Consider the following 19474-nt stretch of genomic DNA (forward strand, 5'->3'; position numbering starts at 1 on the left):
AGCAGCCTGACTGCAGAACCTTGATGTTGGGTAAACTGGTCTCCCCTGTGGAGGCCAACATTTTTCTTGAATTTGGGAATCTTTGTTTGAGACTCCTCACATGGTTTGAGCCCCAGTGCTGCTTCAGAATATTATACCGACTCTCAGTTTCTCATTTTTCTTGTCCTATCACTGAGCCTATTTTGAAGAAATAAGACGTTGTTTTTTGTTCCTAAAGGAAAAGGCATTTAGTGCGAGGAAAGAGCATGTGTTGAAGAATTATATTAAGAAGCTCGCTTAGGCTGGACATGGTGGCTCACACCTGTAATCCCAACACTTTGGAAGGGTGAGCCGGGAGGATCCCTTGAGCCCAGGAGTTCAAGAGCAGCCTGGGCAACACAGCAGGACTCCAACTACAACAATTTAAGAAAAGAAGTTCACTTAGCTACCCTGTGTCGCTGATACATCGCCTCTTTGAACATTATTCCTATGAGGACAGTGCCATCAGATGGTTCCTACAGTGGGAATTGCTGATCAGCTAAATCTTCTCGATAGCGGAATCATACTCATGGCTCTGAACGTGTGGCTTTGGTTTTCCATTCCGAGTTACTTCACTTAGAATAATGGCCTCCAGCTCCATCCAAGTTGCTGCAAAAGTCATGGTTCTGTCCTCACGGCTGAGGAGTGGTCCTTGGTGCCACCTGCCCTGTGCGAAATGGCAGCAGCCTCATCCCCCCGCCCACTGTCTGTCGTATTTGTCTCTGCGTCCTCTGCCATCACTTGGCACCACTCGTGTGCCTGTTCATTTGCCTGTTACCTGTCCTTCCCCCAGACCCGGCTCCCTTAGGACAGGGCCTGTGCACACACTGCCAGTCTTCACATCCCTGTCACGGGTATCAGCTGCATGTTGAATACACAGGAGCAAAGTAGACCTTGTGGGCGAGATTTCCCCCAGTGTGGATGGTGAGCTTCCACAGCGTTCCGTGGCTGAGATGTAAACCTGCAAAGCGTGATGTGGACTGCTTTCAGTACGTGCCACGGACTGCCCTTGGGGTCCAGTCCGTGGTCCATGGGAACCATGTGTGTGACCAGCTGGGCTTGGTCTGTATGTCTGGGGACACTGGACGAAGCAGTCGTTTTGGAGGTGTGCGGGAGGGAGGAAAGCTGCAGATGGAGGTTGAGCTCTGAGCTGTGAGCTCATGGAGAGTTTAATTCTTCCGGCCGTGTGCCGAGGGTCTGCTCAGAGCCTTCCTCCCTCTGCTCAGAGCCCTTCGCCACCTGCGCCCGTTTTTCTTGCAACCTCTCCTCCATTCCCTGCTCTCAGAGTTGTGGCATCACTCATGAGAACACCCGGTGTTTTCTAGGATCCCTGGCCGCCTGAACGACAGGAGGACGCCCCTGGGTGAGCTGAACTGGATCTTCACAGCCATCACAGACACCATCGCATGGAACGTGCTCCCTCGGGGTGAGGCGCGGGCTGGGCCTTGGGGAGGGAGGCTATGGCCTTGAGCGTGCGGGGAGCTGACCGTTTTACATGAGAGGAGTCAGATAGGATCCATGAGTGCCTCACTAGTGAGGAAGACAGTGGGAGGGGCTGAAAAGTAGAATACGACCACCTAAGGAGGTTTCTGCAAGGGGGGTGAGTTACTGCACGCCAGGTTCTCAGAACAGTGGTGCGGAGAGACTGCATGTCAGCGTTGGCCCTGACCATTCGCACAGCCTTTACCGTGCACCAGTGGCTTGTCTTCAGAGTCATTGGCATTATTCACGTTGGCCGAAAACCAGAATTACTGTTGTAAGACTTGTTTGTATTTTTTGTTTATTGATTGGTTGATTTTGGGTGTTCACATGTATGTATATGTGCACTGTGTGTACACATGTGCGTGTGTGTACACACGTGTGTATGCATACACGTATTTGTGTTTACATATGTGTGCACATGTGTGTGTGCGCATGTATATACATGTGTATGTATCTGTATAGGTGTGTATCTTTGTGTACATGTGTGCGCATGCATGTGTGCATGCATGTATATTTGTGCACGTGTGTGTGTAAGCGTGTGTGCATGTTTCAGCATGAGTGTGTGGTGCTGATGGGAAATATGCATATTAGTCCCAACTTGTTTTTAGCAATTTTTGATAGAAGTGTATTTGTGTATTTGACTTCAAATGCTAGACACAAGTCACTGAAGATTCCTTTTTATCTTTGATCTCTCCTCAGATCTCTTCCAAAAGCTCTTCAGACAGGACTTACTGGTGGCCAGTCTGTTTCGGAATTTTTTATTGGCGGAAAGGATTATGAGGTCGTACAACTGCACTCCCGTCAGCAGCCCACGCCTGCCGCCCACGTACATGCACGCGATGTGGTGAGTGTTTCCGGGTCCTCCAGGTGCTGTGCTCCCCTGCCCTTCGCAGCACTGTGAGGTCACGGAACTGCACAGAGCTGGGCAGGGAGGCCCCCCACGTAACTTGGGGACCCTGTGGAGCATTAACGAGTGAAGCTAAATGCAGGGCTCCCAGAGATCTCCACACAGTGGAAGGGGGATCTCCTGCAGAGGGCAGAAAGCTTGGAGGGCCTTTTAGGCCTGCACGGGAGCAGCGGCCAGCGGAAGCCTCACCGCTCTGCAACTCGGGGGGGCAGCACTTTGCAAGAGAGTTTCTGACCTTTTAGAAACCAGCAGTGAGAAAATAACTGGCTGACTTGAATGTATGAAGCGCATCCAAGATCGCCCTGGAGAATTAAACTGTTGGGCTCACGATCAATTAGTTTTTATGCTTATTTCTCACACACACACACGCTCGTAAGTGTAATCTTTTATGACTATTGATGATAGTTCTGTCCCATTGCTGAGTTGCTATTTAGGCAACTCCTAATGGTAGTAACAGTGACAATGGTGTGATTTGTTTTTAGTCTAGACATTATATTTGAAGACATTTGGTTTCTTTCTGTTCTGTGGCTGCCCTAACAGAAGCAGGTTTGGGCAAATTCTAAAATGGTATTAAAACAAAGAAAAATATTTCTGTTCATCAATGGGAGAAACCCTAACAACACGAATATTTTTAAAAGAGCGATTAATGTATACCTAGCCTCAGAAGCATTGTATGGCATATTTTCCTGGCCAGGTTTACTTTAGCTAGTGTTTTGTGTTGTCTTTTTAAATGTATATGTGACCACTTTCCCTCAACACTGGAAATGCAGAGAAGCAAGAAGGAATCTAAACTCACTACCCATCACCCACTCCAGAAAAGTTAGAAATAATCTAATTTTTAATATTTATAGTCAACATTTATATGAGATAGATCAAAATACATTATACCCAGCACAGCACTTGGACTTTAAACAGAAAAAGTTAAAGCATACATGATCTGTGTCCTTCTTAAGAGTCTGTAAGATAAAATAGAGAACACTGAAAAGGAGAAAAGAAAATTGAAGTACACCATTTAAATAATGTGTAAATAAAACCACCACACATTTATTTTTCACGAATCCATGAATAACAGAGCTGTAAAAGAGAGAGTTGTTTGAAAAGCCTTTGCAATGTTTAGAATAAATATTTAAAATAAACATTTTTTTAAATAAATAGAGCATTTTTGAAAGAGTATATTCTCAAAATGGCCTTGTTCCTTTAAGCAAAGTAAGGCCTTTAATGCTGTCTCTATTTCTTCTGAGACAGGTTTTTGTAATAAATTTATTTTAGAAAGAGAAGGAAAAAGAAAAAAAAAAGCTGAAGGGGTCAGTGCCACATCAGATCCTGGATCAAAAACTAGTTCAGCGCTGGGAGCCGGTTGAGCACTCATAGAGCGGGGCTGGGCAGGGTCTCCGGGCTTGCAGGTTCCCCTTACCAGGAATCAGTCCATGGAAACCTTTTCCCTTCTAGCGTATGTTTTCTCCAGATGTAAAAGCACCTGTCTGATGTGCTTAGCTGCGTAGAGTTAAAGACAGTGGCATCACATTGGAGTCCGTGGTCAAAGACCAGAGCCAGAGCACAAAGAGCAGCCAGGAGGGGTGAGCGGGAGGGGCATGTGGCGAGTTTGGCATGGGGCAGCCACATCCCACCTCTCCATTTAGAGGCTGTGTGGCAAGGCCGGTGTGGGGCAGCCACATCCCACCTCTCCGTTTAGAGGCCACGTGGTGAGGCCAACACAGGACAACCACATCCCACGTCTCCATCTAGAGACCGAGTGGCGAGGCTGGCGTGGGGCAGCCACATCCCACCTCTCCATCTAGAGGCCACGTGGCGAGGCTGGCGTGGGGCAGCCATATCCCACCTCTCCGTTTAGAGGCCACGTGGTGAGGCCAACACAGGACAACCACGTCCCACCTCTCCATCTAGAGGCTACGTGGCGAGGCCAGTATGGGGCAGCCACATCCCACCTCTCTGTCTAGAGGCCGCGTGGTAAGGCTGGCACAGGACAACCACGTCCCACCTCTCCATCTAGAGGCTGCGTGGCGAGGCTGGCACAGGACAACCACGTCCCACCTCTCCATCTAGAGGCCGCGTGGCGAGGTTGGCACAGGACAACCACATCCCACCTCTCCATCTAGAGGCTACGTGGCGAGGCCAGTATGGGGCAGCCACATCCCACCTCTCTGTCTAGAGGCCGCGTGGCGAGGCTGGCACAGGACAACCACGTCCCACCTCTCCATCTAGAGGCTGCATGGTGAGGCCGGCCTGGGGCAGCCACATCCCGCCTCTTCCGTCTAGAGACTGCTTTCTAGTACTGGCCCCTCAGAAGCTTTCTGAGTGCCAGCATTTGTATCAGTCCTGCTTTGTAGAAGGTCCTCATCTAGGCCTAGCTGCAGCCTCTCCCAGCCCTGCTGGGGCTGCCCTTCCCTGCCCGGGAGAAAGGCTGGCTGTTCTGCAGACTCCGCTTCCTGGAGCCTCACAGATCCAGCCCTCACCTGTGCTTATTTTTTGTGCTAGAGAATCAGAGAACCTGGGGACAGCACCACATGGGTGCCCTGCAGCCCCTCTTCCTGACGGTCACTGTGGACACTCAGATTTTTCTCCTCTCCTGGTTCTGACCTTCCTGAATGTGTCAGAGGCTCTGCTTGGGTTAATGTGCGCCTTTAGTGTGCCAGCCCACGTGGTCCATCATCCCACCATACATGGCTTGCTGCGTTATGTCCTCCCGCTTCCCTTTTGGGTGCATTCTCCTGGTTGTTTTGGGGTTACATCCTCCTGCTTCCCTTTTGGATGCGTTCTCCTGGTTGTTGCGGGGTTGTGTCCTCCTGCTTCCCGTTTGGGTGCATTCTCCTGGTTGTTGCGGGGTTACATCCTCCTGCTTCCCTTTTGGATGCATTCTCCTGATTGTTGCGGGGTTACATCCTCCCACTTCCCTTTTGAGTGCGTTCTCCTGGTTGTTGCGGGGTTGTGTCCTCCCGCTTCCCTTCTGGGTGCATTCATTCTCCTGGTTGTTGCGGGGTTGTGTCCTCCCGCTTCCCTTCTGGGTGCATTCATTCTCCTGGTTGTTGCGGGGTTGTGTCCTCCCGCTTCCCTTCTGGGTGCATTCATTCTCCTGGTTGTTGCGGGGTTGTGTCCTCCCGCTTCCCTTTTGGGTGCATTCTCCTGGTTGTTGCGGGGTTTGTCCTCCCGCTTCCTTCTGGGTGCATTCATTCTCCTGGTTGTTGCGGGGTTGTGTCCTCCCGCTTCCCTTCTGGGTGCATTCATTCTCCTGGTTGTTGCGGGGCGGGCTCTTTGGGAAGCAAACGGAGATGGAGGCTGGTGTTACGACACTGCTCGTGAGTGGACCAGCTCTGGGTCAGCGGTGGAGGGGAGGGCAGAGAGAAGTCAGGCTCACTTCCGCCAGCCCTGGGGAGCTCTGAGGATGGGATGGGAGGTGAGTGGTCTCACCTGCATTCTGCATTAGTTGTCAGACATCAGCCACCCAGAAGAGGGCCTGACAGCTGTGAGCCGCCTGCCTGTGGTGCCCCCAACCTGAAGGGGATCCGGCCCAAGAGAAAATCTCACCTGCCTTACCCGGGTCTGCTGTTACCGCCAGCCCCATTTCGATGGGGCCCTTGAGAGAGGAGGAAGCGCAGCGCAGAGGAGCTCTGCCACAGGTGCACAGCCCGTTTGCAAGAAACATGTTTCCTCTCCTCATCCAGGAAAGTGGCTCTTCCCAGTCGGCTGTGGAGAGCTTATCATCAGACCCTGCTGGGGCCTGCGGCAGTGACCGTGGGCTGGACTAGAAGACAGCAGCCAGCAGCACCCGGCCACTGGAGCAGCCGCTGGTGCCGCCACTGCTAGCAGCCGGGGCCTCCGGGCCGGCCCGGCCCCAGGGGAGTGAACTCTGTTCATGTAGAACCACAGCGGCGACCCCCTCAGTTCCTAGGCTGGGGCAGGGAAGCACTGCCCTGGCCTCCTCCTGGTCCCTGGCAACCTTCTGCTGGGTGTCACTGTGTCTGCATGGTTGGGTTTGATGGACATCAGGGATGAAGACTGAAGAAGAACCAGGCCAGGAGTGGTGAAGGGCAGGGCTCCTCCTGTGTGGTGCTCAGGGTGGGCCGCCGTGCCGTCACCGCTGGGCACACCTGTGGGCTCCACCAGCCACGCAGCTAGAACTTGCCCCGCTGATGCCGACGCCAGGGTGGCTTTGGGGTTTCACCCTCAACCGGCAGAAGAAGCTTTACACACTTGGATGTTTCCCTTTTTCTTTTTTAAACTCACACCTTGGGCACACATCTGCGTCCTGCCCTGGTGACTGACGTGAGCACAAAGGGAGCCTTAGGCAGCCGCCGCTCGGCCCGCGGGAAGGAAGAGGTGACTGGGAGTGACTCATGCCAGGCTTGGGCTCCAGGCTTCGCGGCAAAGCAGTGAATGCGAACGCCCAGGGGAGCAGCTGGGCCGAATTGAAGCTGATTTGTGCTGAAAGAAGAAAACCTAATTCACAGATTACATACCAGTCATGGCCCTTCCGGTGGACGTGTCGCCCTCTGCTTAGTAATAGCAGTTCCTCCAGCGCCACTCGTGGAAAATAGAATTTGCAGGCGGAAACAGCATTAGGGAGGGTGCCGGCCATCTACTGCTGTGTGACAACAGTGTCTCTGCAGACCCGGCAGCTCAGAACAGCGCACAGCCTCCAGGTCCGGTGCCTGTTGTGGGACTCAGGCAGTTTCTCTGTGCAGGGTCCCACCAGGTTAAGGCTGCCTTTGCAGTTGAGACCACCCAGCGTCCTCGGTCTTTCTGCTGTCTGACAGAACTGTTTAATATTAACCAGGTGGGGTCCTTAGTGTGGCCTCCCGCCCCTCAGAGCCAGCGCAAGGGCTGGATGCTGCAGCCTTGCCTAGTGCCACACACGGTTACAGCAGCCGTCACCTTTGCCATATTCTGCTGATCGAAAGCAGTCTCAGGTCCCACCTGCACTCCCAGGGAGAGGCCACACCTGGGACAGAGGTCCTGGGGCCATATTCGAACCTGTCCACCTCAGCTGGTGAACCGTGCTGGGGTTTGGAGAGGGTGAGAGTGAAGTCGCAGAGCCTAGGGAGCGATCTGACCACGGCTCCCCTGAGGCACAGCAGTCATGGCAGGTGACCACAGGGGTCATGTAAGAATAGGTTGATTAAGCGCCTGTTGCGTGTTGGGCGTGTTCTGAAGCTTTATAATTGTTAGGCCATCTCCCTCTCACAGCAGGTGCTGCTATAAAGCTACAATTTTTGCTATCAATATGCCCATTTTACTGATGGGCAACTGGGGTGCTTGAGGATCCACATGGCAGGGCCAGGCCATGGCTCCAGCCATCTTGCGCCAGCCTGCCCCATGCTGACTCAGCGGTGTACATGCTGAGTCATGATATGTACGTGCATGAGCTTCTGTTTCAGGCACATCCCCGGGACAAGAGTGCACCCAGGCAGAAGTGGCATTTAACCAGGGAGCAAAGCTCTTGTCACCTCTTGTTACACATGGCCGCTGTGCTGGCACATCACAGCATTGTTGTCAGCGTGCGGAAGCTTCCCGGTGTCTGAATGAGTCTGATCAGGCAGAGACGAGCAGGGAGTGGCACGTAGCGACCTGCTCTAGTCATGCTCCTGGGAGCAGGAGCCCGTGCAAGGTCTCAGGAAGGACGTGCGCCTCATATGAGAACCCCGTGGCAGGTGGCCTTCCTTGCGTTTTGCAGTCAGCCACATCCCACCTGCAGAACAGAACCCTGGGGTTTTCCCTCCAGCTGGACATGAGAAGCTGCTGGGGAGTCGGCAGCCCTGTCCTGGGATCCGAGTCATCTTGGTGACTCCCACCCTTCGATGCCCGGCCGAGACCCGCCTGGCTCGGGCCTGCCCTTGGTTGGGACCTCACTGACCTCAGGCTTCTGACCCCTGACCCCTGCCTTGGCTTTACGGCCTTTACAATGCTGGCCCCGGTGGCCACCCACCTGCCTGCCCACCGCCTGCCCTGCCTTTGAGTGCCCGGCCCCTTTGCCCCACAACCAACCGTGACCTGGCTCAGGAGCGTAACTGAAGCAGGTTGCTAAGGAAAAACCAAGGAACAGGACTGATGGGATGTTCTGGAAGACAAAGACAAATCAAGCCACTTGTCAGAACATTGGTTCTAAGAGGGAAAATTTGGGAACGACTCTACTACCTAACAGAATAGGAATGTAAATTAAGATCTGGATGCTTAAAAGAAAATGTAAGCAGTCTTAACATTTTATTCATGACTATGCAAAAATATGTTAAATGAGAAACAACACCAAATTGCATCAGCAATATAGTTAATATCTACGGTAAAATACGTAGTACACATAGCAATGAAACACTGAGTAGATTTACAAATAAACATGAATGATGTTTGTGCCAGGGTGGTACAGTTGGGGTGATGGTTCTCCATTCTAAAAATTGATAAATATTACTTTAGTTAATTAAAAATCTGCCTGTAGATTTTCTAAGCCTTTGAAGCACTAAAAGCAATTTTTAAAAATAGAGTCTTTATGGCTAAGGCATTATTGTTCATAAATTCAGAACTAGAGACACACAGAAGAAATAATTGAATACTTCTTTACATGAGGAAAAACATGACTGGTAGAGTTGCCTAAGAGGCAGGCGTGGGGGCTGTCAGACAGCAGAAAGACTGGGCTGGCATCCAGGAGGGCACAGGCATGGGTAGGGCAGCGCTCGGGCCTTGCTCAGTCCAACCAGGGCTCTGTGGGGTGGTTTTGGCCCACAGTTGCCAGCCATAGAGTAGCCAAAAGTTCATATTTTCATTTTTAATTGATTATTCGATGTTGATATCTAATGTGGCATTAGAAAGCATTCCGCGAGCCCAACCGGACACATCCCACCAGACAGCGGCCTGCAGCCTGCCTGCTCCAAGCTGGGCCATGAACCCCTACGGTCAGAGGCTTCAGTGAAGCCATCGGTGCCTCAGCTCCCAGCATAGGGGGCGGCCCGTACACATGGCAGTGCCATGTGCATGGGGAGGGCGGTGTCCAGGGCGACTTGCGGCTGAGTCTCAGGACGCTTCCCCCACTCTTCTTCCTCAGCCCCTCCTGTGTGTGTCCAAGGGTCCTCTCCAGGTAGGGGTATTTTCTGCAAGGTCTGACATCGTGGCTTCTTGTCTTTATGCTGGGAAGTGCCAAATAAGTAATATTAAAGAGTTCTCTGTACAGAAATCAATGATGATGTAATTTCAGGAGAATCACTTGCATTTCACACATGTTCTCTGGAGAGGGTTTTCAGCAACAAGGCTGCCAGCATGAATCTGGAGCTAAAAAGTAAACACTAGTCAGTTCCATTTAATGCTGAAAATTATATCATGAACCAACTTTGATAGGGAATTGAACGTAAAAATTGGGCTTTAGATTTGGAGAAGATCCTAGGCTTCGTAGGAGAAGAAAGACTGGAAATGTGGTCTGGCTGGTCAGGAGCCAGGACAGCACATCCTACGCCGAAGGTGTGCACAGATCATCCCCGCCAGCTTCTCTGTTCTGTGGCGTCTTCCTGGCTTCCTGGAGTCAGGGCAGCTCCACCGGCCTCAGTTTCTAGAGGATAAACCTGACTGAGGTGGACCTGCCACCGTGGCCACTGCCCAGTGCCAACCCCACCCTGCCCCAACCCCAGCTCCACCCAGTTCTCTCATTTCCTCTCCTCTCACTGCCACCCAAACATATGTCCAAACATGGGGGTTTGTCAGCCTGTATTAGTTCATTATGTGTGCAAAAAATGTGTCAGTTAGTTGAACGGTGGTAGACCACCCCCCAGTTCTGAGTGCTGACAGTTTGTAAAAGACCCTTTCAGGTGCTCTGCCAAAGCCGCTCTGGTAGTTGAGGTGAGATCGCAGGTGCACTGCTCCTCGGGAATGCCAGAGGCTTACTGTGACAGGGAGCATCATTTTCATCCTCTTTTTTTTTTTTGGAGGCATGGTCTCACTCTGTCACCCAGGCTGGAATGCAGTGGTGTGATCTCGGCTCACTGCAGCCTCAACCTCCCAGGCTCAAGCAATCCTCCCACGTCAGACCCCCAAGTAGCTGGGACTACAGGCACACGGCCAGCTAATTGTTTTGTATTTTTTGTAGAGATGGGTTTTCACCATGTTGCCCAAGCTGGTCTTGAACTCCTGAGCTCAATGTGCCCACCTCAGCCTTCCAAAGTGCTGGGATTACAGTTTGTGCCACTGCGCCCAGCAGCTCTTTGCTTCCCAGCGGAGATTCCGTAACAGCCATGTGTTATTCCGATGTGTGTTTCCCCAAATCCGCTACACAATTAAGGTGCTTAGGAGGGAGGAGAGGCAAGCACAGAGGTTTCACTTACACTAGCTCCGCGTCTTTCCCGGGTTTCAGAGAGTCATGTACTTGCACTTGCACTGCCCAGAGACCAGGCCCCAGCACTGCCTCCTCTCCATTCCCCACGGAGGCTGATTCCTCAGCCGATGTTGCCCTCAGAAAACCCCCATCCCAATAAGGCATTTGACTCTGGAGTCCGCCATAGCAGAATTTCACCTCCACTCTGTCCTAGGCGTGTTCGCATTCGAAGGCTGATTCTAACTCTTACACTCACCACGATCCTTAACATGAGTGAGTTTACTAGTCTGGACACGGGAGGGAGGCTTCTGGAAGATTGGGGAACTCCAAGCCTTCTTAGGTGTGAGCAGTCCTTGCCGCTTGTGATGAATTTGATGCATGACTTTATCACTGTCCATCGGAATCCCGCCGAGGCTCTGGAGACAGCGATGTCAGATCTCTGATGACAGTGAACTTCCACAGAGGGCAGCAGCATCTCCCTGTGCATCCCTGTGTGTCACTGTGTATCCTGTGCATCCCTGTGTGTCACTGTGCATCCCTGTGTATCACTGTGCACACAGTAAAATTTAACAAGAAGCCAGTCCATTCCACCATGTTACCACGTTGCAGATGTAGGGAGGGGATAACCACCCAGACTTGGTAATCGTCTTTATTTTGGAGCCTCTATGCTGAGCCGGAGATGAGGAAGATGTTGGTACCTGGCTATAAAGGCTTGAGCCAGGTAGATACGGAGGGTATGCAGCCAATACCCCTCTTGAGACACCAGCTTGGTTAGTGTGGAAAAACTCCATTGAATGGTCTGCCTTCCTCCCTGGAGGTAGTTAGGTGTGCTAATTGAAACACGGGTTCGTTGGGAACCCGTGATCCAGGTGCTTTACAAATGGGCATGTGTGAGCATAGGCAGCACAGGCTGCAATGGCCCCAGGTGTCAGGGTGCAGGTGGCTCCTGTCTTGGAGGCTCCCATCTCCCGTGGAAGCTCCTGCTGGCCACTGGGGCAACATTCCAGCAGGTGGGAAGGCCATGAGGAGTGGATGAGGCAGCTCAGGCCTGGGGGCAGACTTAGAGCTCACATGCCCATCGCCCCCCTGTCCTGTGGCAATGTCTGGTCCAGCCTCATCCAGGGAGGAAGGGAACGTGGCCTCCACCCTGAGTGGCATGTCCCAGCTCAAATCCCGTTCCTTAACAAGGGCAGGGAGGGAGGCACAAAGGAGTGAGGAGCAGACAGACGCACAGACGGAGAACATTCGGCTCAGAAACAGAATCGGGCTCATCTCTGTTACTAGATTTTGCCAACTGCAGCTGAGGACTGAGCTGCTGCGGAGGTGGGCTCCTCGCCATGGGAGCATCACGGGGGGCTCTGCACAGCTGTCTGCTACGAAAACAATGCCCAGAGCTCTTTCCTCCCCTCATCAATAGACCAAAGTGTATCCATCCCCAGGGAGCACACAGGAAAGGTAGCAGAAAAGAGCATTTGGAATAAATAATTTACAGTCTAGCTATTACATTCTTTGGGTGGTGATGGAGAGGTTGAATTTTTAGCAAGAGGAAAAAGGGAACAAAACCTAACAGAAATCGAGGTTAAAACATAAAGTAATCTGCATTTACACTTCGCTTCAGGCCGCGGCAGCAGTGATGACTACTCAGAGCCGGCTTCCTGCTTAATTTTTGATGCAAAGTCATCGGGGAGTCATTCTCCTTCACTTTCAATTTCAGGGGTCCTGAAACCTTGTGTTTCTCTGTGGTAATAACCTGTGGTTTCTGTTCCCGGGGCGGGCGCCACTCTCTGACTGGTAAGTGCAGATGGAGGCTGTGCGGACTTGGACGGCTTTCCTCCAGCCCACCTCCTGGGCGCCCGCCATCTCAGGGCTGTTTCCTGAAAACCCAGCTCTTGCCTGGATGACATGTTTTCCAGGCGAGTGACTCATCAGAGCAGCCAACAGCTTAGAAAGTCCCTCTGCCCCCAGCTGCCGGCGGGGAGGAGCCCACGATGCAGATGAGCTGGTCACAGCTAATCACAGCCTCCTCCCCTCAGATCTGCACTCCAGCCCTCCAGCCCTGCTTCTCCAGGCGGCTTGATCGCAGGCTGTGGGAAGTGCTAATCCAGACACCTTCCCGGTCCCCTCCCACCTTCTGCTGTCGTGTGCTGCCAAACCTCGCAGGGCTGGCTGCTCCCAAGCCCACCACCATGGTCTCTCCTGTGTACATAGGACCCACTTTCCCACTTGTCTTTAGTTGGGAATCCCAAATTAGAGCTGCAAGTTTGTGTTGATTTTATCCTAGAAAATGCAGCCAGTTTTAATCAACAGATAAATGCTCATTAGAGAATGCCATTGTTCTGCTGTTTAAAAGGTCGCAGTGCAGGCGGGGGCGGTGGCTCAAGCCTATAATCCCAGCACTTTGGGAGGCCACTGCAGGCAGATCACCTGAGATCAGGAGTTGGAGACCAGCGTGACTAACATGGTGAAACCCTGTGTCTACTAAAAATGCAAAAGCCAGGCATGTGGCGCATTCCTGTAATCCCAACTACTCAGGAGACCAAGGCAGGAGAATCCGGGTCTTGAACCCGGAGGCGGAGGTTGCAGTAAGCCAAGATCGCACGACTGCACTCCAGCGTGGGTGACAGAGCAAGATTCCATCTCAAAAAAAAAAGGTTGTCGTGCAATTTTAGAATTTAATGGGAGCCCTATGGTCATCTAATCTGGCCCTTTAATTTGATTAAATAAATAAATAAACCGTCCACGGCCCTGAGAGGGCCCCTGGCTTGCTCAGCAGGCAGTGCCAGGGTGAGCTCCTCCCAGTACCTCGTCTTTCCTGCCTTTCTCTGAGTGGGGTTGTTTTTCTTTGGGCCCAGGCTGAGCCACGGCTTGAGGTTCAGGGCCGCTTCACTGTGTGCTAATAATCGGGTTCCAGCATTTGTCTTTCAGCAGTTTGTAGGTGTTCTTTTACATCCTTTCTTCTCATTAGTACTTGAACAAAGTTCTTTTCCTCGTGTCGTGTAGACAGCTCTGCCTCGAGTCCATAGCCCTGGGTAGCCGGACGTCCCTGAGCAGCCTCCTAGCATCGTCCGGGCGCCGAGCCACAGCCCTTCCTCCTGGGCTTTGTCTCATCCCTGCAGCCTCCCTGGCGTCTGTGCATCAGTGAAACCAGAACCACCTGGGGCTGCTTTTCTGGTCTATGAGATGTGGAGCTGGGTCAGTCCCCGCTTCCCACCCCCGGGCTGGATCCGGGTGGGCTCTCAGCCTTTTAGGAGCACAGCGTCCCACTGCAGCGACATGGGTCACGTTTCCGAGAGAGATTGTCACCCGTGGCTCTGACACAGCTTCACTGGGTGGTATCCTGTCTGGTGTGCTGAGCCATGTCTCCAGTGCAGTTCAGGCCTTCAGCACCAAGCGAAGGCCTTGGAGAGCGTGCAAATAGGCTTTCGGGAGGCACGGTTCCAAAGGTGCCCCGCCCAGCACTGACCGAGGCCACACCGGGCGCCATGCTGGTCTTCGTGGGCCACGGCCCGGACACCCTCTCTGCCCTCCTCTCGCCTCCACCTCCCCTAACTTGTACATACTTTCTTCTAACTCCTGAAGCAGAAACTTTTTATTTGATTAAATTCAAGGCATCTTTATAGAGTTTAATTGCAATAATTGACTTTGCTGCTTTTACTGAGGGAGTAAGGTCTCCCTCGGTGCTGCTGAGTGCCGTTTGCCTGCAGCTGGGGATTTACGGGGCGTGTGGGAGCTATTTCTTGCACGTATTTTGAGGCGCTTTTGATTATCTCCTGATTGCTTCTGAACTCTATTGGCAGGAGAAGGGCATGTTTGTGCAAAGAGGGCCAGTCTTGGGAAAATTGAAATATATTTCATATATTTGAAAGTGAAAAATTGTTCTTTAGTCCCTTTGTTCATCTTAAATTTTTACTTTTTTTCTGATTTTAACATTTTTCATTCTCATTTTGGTCCTTTACTAAGACATTGAGAAAATATGCCCTTTGACACGGCAGCACGGAGCGTCATTAGCCTAAAAAATAACACAGAGTCCTCAAGTCTCTTAGAAAATTACCCAGGAGAAGAGAGCGCAGTGCTAGAAGCAGAATCCGTGATACTGACGTCACTTGGTTTCCACAAGGAACATATTTCTAGCAGAAAGGGAGAGTAGGGCTGAAGGGGTTGTTGTCCTTCCTCTATCCCTACCATGAAGGTTGAGCATCCCTAATTCAAAAATCCAAAATGATTCAAAATCCGAAACTCTGTGAGGGCCGCCGTGCTGCCACAGGTGGACAGCTCCCCTCCCGACCTCGCGGGCGTACTTTATTTCATGCACAAAATTGTGTAAAATTCGCCTCAGGCTGTGTGTGTAAGAGGTATATGAAACATAAATGGAGTTTGCTCTTGGACTTGGGTCCCGTCCCCATGAGATCTCATTATGTATATGCAAATATTCCAAAACCTGAGAATATCAGAAATCCAAAACACTTCTGGTCCCAGGCATTTTAGAAAAGATATATTCAACCTGTATCCATGGAAATCAAGACTGTGCTCTGTGGCCGTGCCGAGAGTGAGGTGATTACTCACTTCCAGTTTAGAGTTCATGTTGGATGTGGTGGGGGGACAGCAGCTGCCTCTCACTGAGCCCTGCTTTGTGTCAGCCGCTCTACAAGGACCCCGTGAGGGAGACGTGATCATGAGTCCGGTGAAACAGATCCTAGAGAGACAGAGCCACGCGTCCAAGGCCCCAGAGCCACATGCTGAATTTCACCAAGCGGCCTCCCACATGGGCTCACCGGCCAGGCCCTCATCCTCTGGACAAGGCGGCAGGCAGGTCAGCTGCTCCCTGGGCCGGAGCTCGTGGGCAGCAGAGCTGGGAGCAGAGGCCAGGCTCGTGGCTCGCGGTCAGACCTTCTTCTCTTCCCCCTCTCCTTTTCGAAACTCACACGGGTCTGCTCATGGACAGAGGGTGCTTTCCTGCTCGCCCCCACTCATTTAGCCAACGCTTAGTGAAAGCCGGCTATGTGCCTGGCCCTGGGAAAGAAGTTGGGTACAGCTGGATGCCAGGGCACCTGCGGGATGTCTGTAATTCAGCGTGTGGCTCTGGGGCCCTGGGCACGTGGCTCTGTCTCTCTGGGATGAAATGGTCTCATGATCATGTCTCCCCCACAGTGTTCTTGTAGAGCAGCTGACACAAGGCAGGGGTCAGTCAGAGGCAGCTGCTGTCCCCCCACCACAGGGCCGGAGATGGCGGAGGTGCTGGGCTGTGCCAGGCCTGGGGTACCACGAGAAGGCCAGAGCCACAGAAGGGCTTAGGGGTGCCGTGTTAGAGCCTCCGAGAAAGCTCACAGGGCAGCTGGCCTGGACGGAGGTGCCGGCAGAGGGGCCCATTGGGAGGGGCTGTTAGGACAACGCCGAGACTCTGGCAAGGCCACATTAGGAAGGTGGCGATGGTGGTGGTGGCTGGAGGTGCCCCGTAAGGCTGTTGCCTACACCTGGGAATCCCAGGAATTGACCTGGAGGTGTTAGGTCCAATTCAAACTGCTGGCTGGTCCTACAATAGAATCGGGGTGTGGAGCTCTGGAGAGAGGTGTGAGGCTGTTTTAAATAGTGTCTGGGGGTGTCAGTGAGCAGGTGGCAGTGGGCGCCCTGGGCAAGGCTGAGAGCAGGCGAGGAGAGGGCTGTGGAAGCTGCGGCAGCACGGCCCTGAAGGACGGGGTCGGGAGCCCAGGGAGGAGGCTGTCTCGTGTTCACTGTGACGGGAGCGAGGCCGGAGGAGAAAGCCTCGTAATGTCCAAGAGGGAGAACTCAAGAGGGACAGTGGTCGGTTACGGTGACAAGGGGTCTCGACAGGGGAAGCACATCACCCGGTTGGTCTGTGGAGCCACTGTGGCTTGCGGGGAGCAGCTCTATGCATGGGAGGAGACCCCAGACTGCAGGGTGCCTGGTGAGACCCACGGGGAGGTGGCAGGGACTGACTGAGCAGGTGGCCGTCCACACCAGGGAGCAGTGGAGGGGAGGCAGGGAAGGAACAGGGATGGGCCCGACGGCACCATCATAGCACAGAGCTCAGCCCTGACTACCAGGACCGCTTTCCCTGACTACACGCTCACCCCTCCTAATGAGGCATTTTGGCCTCGTCCCCGTGTCTCTCCCACATCCCTCCAGGACACTGCCCCATCAGAGCCTGTGCAGGAACTGCAGCTGCTTGGAACACATGGGCTGCTGCTACTTGGGTTCAAGTCACAGTCAGAAGCCACAGCAGAAAATGGGAAGCATTCGTTTCTTTTTCCTGGGCGTTTTTCTCATTTTATTTTAAAGAAAAAATATGTGACAAACACAATGGTGAGAATGCTGGCAGCACCAGCGTTCCCGGCCTGCGCTCTCCCCTGGCCTCCCCTCGGACGTCTTCTGCAGCCCAAAGCCGAATAGCAGTGAGACTGTAAACATGCTGCCCACCAGCTGCCATGGCCTCTACCCAGACCCTTGCTGCCCACACTCAGCTGGCTCCTCCTGTGCCCCGTGAAGTGGCCCCGTGTGGAAGCCCGTCCATAATGCTCAGTGGGTGTTCCTTTATTCTCTCCGCAGGCAAGCCTGGGACCTGGCTGTTGACATCTGTCTGTCTCAGCTGCCAACGATCATCGAGGAAGGCACTGCGTTTCGGGTGAGTCCCTCCAAGGGTGTGCTGTGCATCCGCGGTGGCAGCTGCTTCTCTGGGCACCTGGACTTCAAAGTCCCCAGACTGGGGGTGGTGCCCAGGACTCTCGGGTGTCAGAGATTTTTTTTACCTGCCTGGAAAAAATGTAGTTGCCAGAGTTTAAAACATCGAGTCAACCAGGGTTTAAAGTTAGACTTTGAAAGAATGAACTTTTAAAACAATCTTATCTCTAAATTTTGCTATTACAGATCTGCTCTTCTTAATGCAGACTCACTCCCTGTGAGTGGTGATCGTGTTACACTTTCTAGCCTTTTCGCCACAGACGCATTGTGGATTTCCCCCAGTCCTCTGACTCAGCCCTGTGGGACAGTGCCCCACAGAGGGTTGGTGCTGAGCCCTGGAGGGGCATTCTGCCCCCAGCCACACTGCACGGGCGCTGGAGAGCTGAGCTACCCCAGGGCGGAATCTTGGTTTAGTCACAGCACCTGCCAGTGAGGGTGGCCCTGGGCCTTCGCAGCAGCTCCCTTGGACCCCCTCGTGGTTTCTTAATGAGCTCTTGCCTTATGTGAGGCATCGAGTCTGAAAATCGATAAATAAGACAGAGGCCTTGCCCTCCAGAAACCCGTGAGGAAAGAGGAGCCTCTCACATCCACGCAGAATGCAGGGGAGGAATCAGTAGGTGCAGTAGACATGGGGAGGCCGGGGATGGGGGGGCAGCAGCCTGGGCAGAGGCCGGAGGGGACCAGCATCGCCGCCTCCCACTGGGGCCATGCCTGAGACACCACCGCATCAGGCCTCAGAGCCACGGAGCCTAGCTGTGCCACCAAGGGCAAGTTTGGTCGCCTCCTGTGTCATGGTCTCCTCATTTAAGGGAGGGATTACGGTGGTATCCAACCCCAGGGGCGCTGGGAGGACAAAGTGAGTTAATATAAGAAAAGTGCTTTGGACAGAGCCCAGCACAGGGCCCTTGGGAATTCATATGCCGTCCACTGTCCCAGAGCCGGCTGTCACTGATGCGAGAGCGTCACCTTCCAGCCCAGGACAGAGGCATCGATGGTCAGGAAGGGTTCCGTCCACTGCCCAGACTTTTAACTTTTAGTGCACCTCACAGCCGTCGGGGAAGCTTCTAACACACGCAGTCAGGAGCCTGGGTGTGCGTGCGTGTGCACGCGTGTGTGGGTGTGCATGAGGTGTGTGTGGTGTGCGTGCGTGTGCACGCGTGTGTGGGTGTGCATGAGGGGTGTGGTGTGCGTGCGTGTGCACGCGTGTGTGGGTGTGCATGAGGGGTGTGGTGCCTCTGTGGCGTGTGCACGCGTGTGTGGGTGTGCATGAGGGGTGTGTGGTGTGCGTGCGTGTGCACGCGTGTGTGGGTGTGCATGAGGGGTGTGTGGTGTGCCTGTGCGGGGTGTTCTCACTCCTCAGATGATTTTGACCTGCCCCCACGGATGGGATGAGTGGGAACATGGCCTTTTCAGAGGGCTTTCTTCTCTTTTATAATCTTCTGTTACCCTCCCCTTAGTGCTTGATTTTTGGTAACATTTGATTGTGCAAATTTTCAAACCTACAGCAAAGCTGGAAGAAATTTACAGTGAGCACCCCATGCCCACCACTTACTTCTGCCCCGTCTTTGAATTCATGCATTTTCAAGGGCATTGCAGACCGCCCCGCATTTTAAACCATGAGGCCGAAGCCAGCTTCCCCCATGTGTTTGGCATCAACATTGGGCTTCTAGACAAAGGCCTTCCCTCCCTCCCTGCTGGACCACAAACCTTGGGAGCAATGACAGGGTCTCCTGCAGAGTGGCAAACCTTCACAGATGCCGCCTGCCCACCCTCCACCTGCCAGAGTGGCCCCTGAGTGCCTGCGCTCTTCCGAAGAGTTATGGGCCTGTTGCCGCAAACAGATATTTGGAAACCTTTAGGAAACTGGCCTTTCTGTACTCTGAGCGTGACTTCGCTCGGTACTTTTAAGAGATCAGGACAATCTGCTTTTCTATAAAATAATGCAGTTTCTATTTGCATGTGTGTTCTTTCTAAACGGATACTTAGGTTTCTGTGCCAGGTATCTTTGCCAAGTATCTTTTCAAGGATTTTACTCTATCTATGCTAAACTACTAGAATCAATATTC

The 19474-nt window shown here is 52.9% G+C and overlaps 1 protein-coding gene across 5 annotated transcripts in view; it reads left to right on the forward strand.

Moving 5' to 3' along the window:
• The window catches only part of RPTOR (regulatory associated protein of MTOR complex 1), a 418953-nt gene that overhangs the window by 275127 nt on the left and 124352 nt on the right, over window positions 1–19474 (forward strand). For all 5 annotated transcript variants that reach the window (XM_033182532.1, XM_033182531.1, XM_033182533.1 and 2 more), the window contains 3 exons: window positions 1344–1444; window positions 2200–2344; window positions 17277–17352. In XM_033182532.1, coding sequence (XP_033038423.1) covers window positions 1344–1444; window positions 2200–2344; window positions 17277–17352 — 322 coding nt within the window. The remainder of the gene's footprint in view (window positions 1–1343; window positions 1445–2199; window positions 2345–17276; window positions 17353–19474) is intronic.

Source organism: Trachypithecus francoisi, unplaced genomic scaffold (genome assembly GCF_009764315.1).
Source record: "Trachypithecus francoisi isolate TF-2019V2 unplaced genomic scaffold, Tfra_2.0 Lachesis_group20, whole genome shotgun sequence".
Classification (NCBI taxonomy): domain Eukaryota; kingdom Metazoa; phylum Chordata; class Mammalia; order Primates; family Cercopithecidae; genus Trachypithecus; species Trachypithecus francoisi.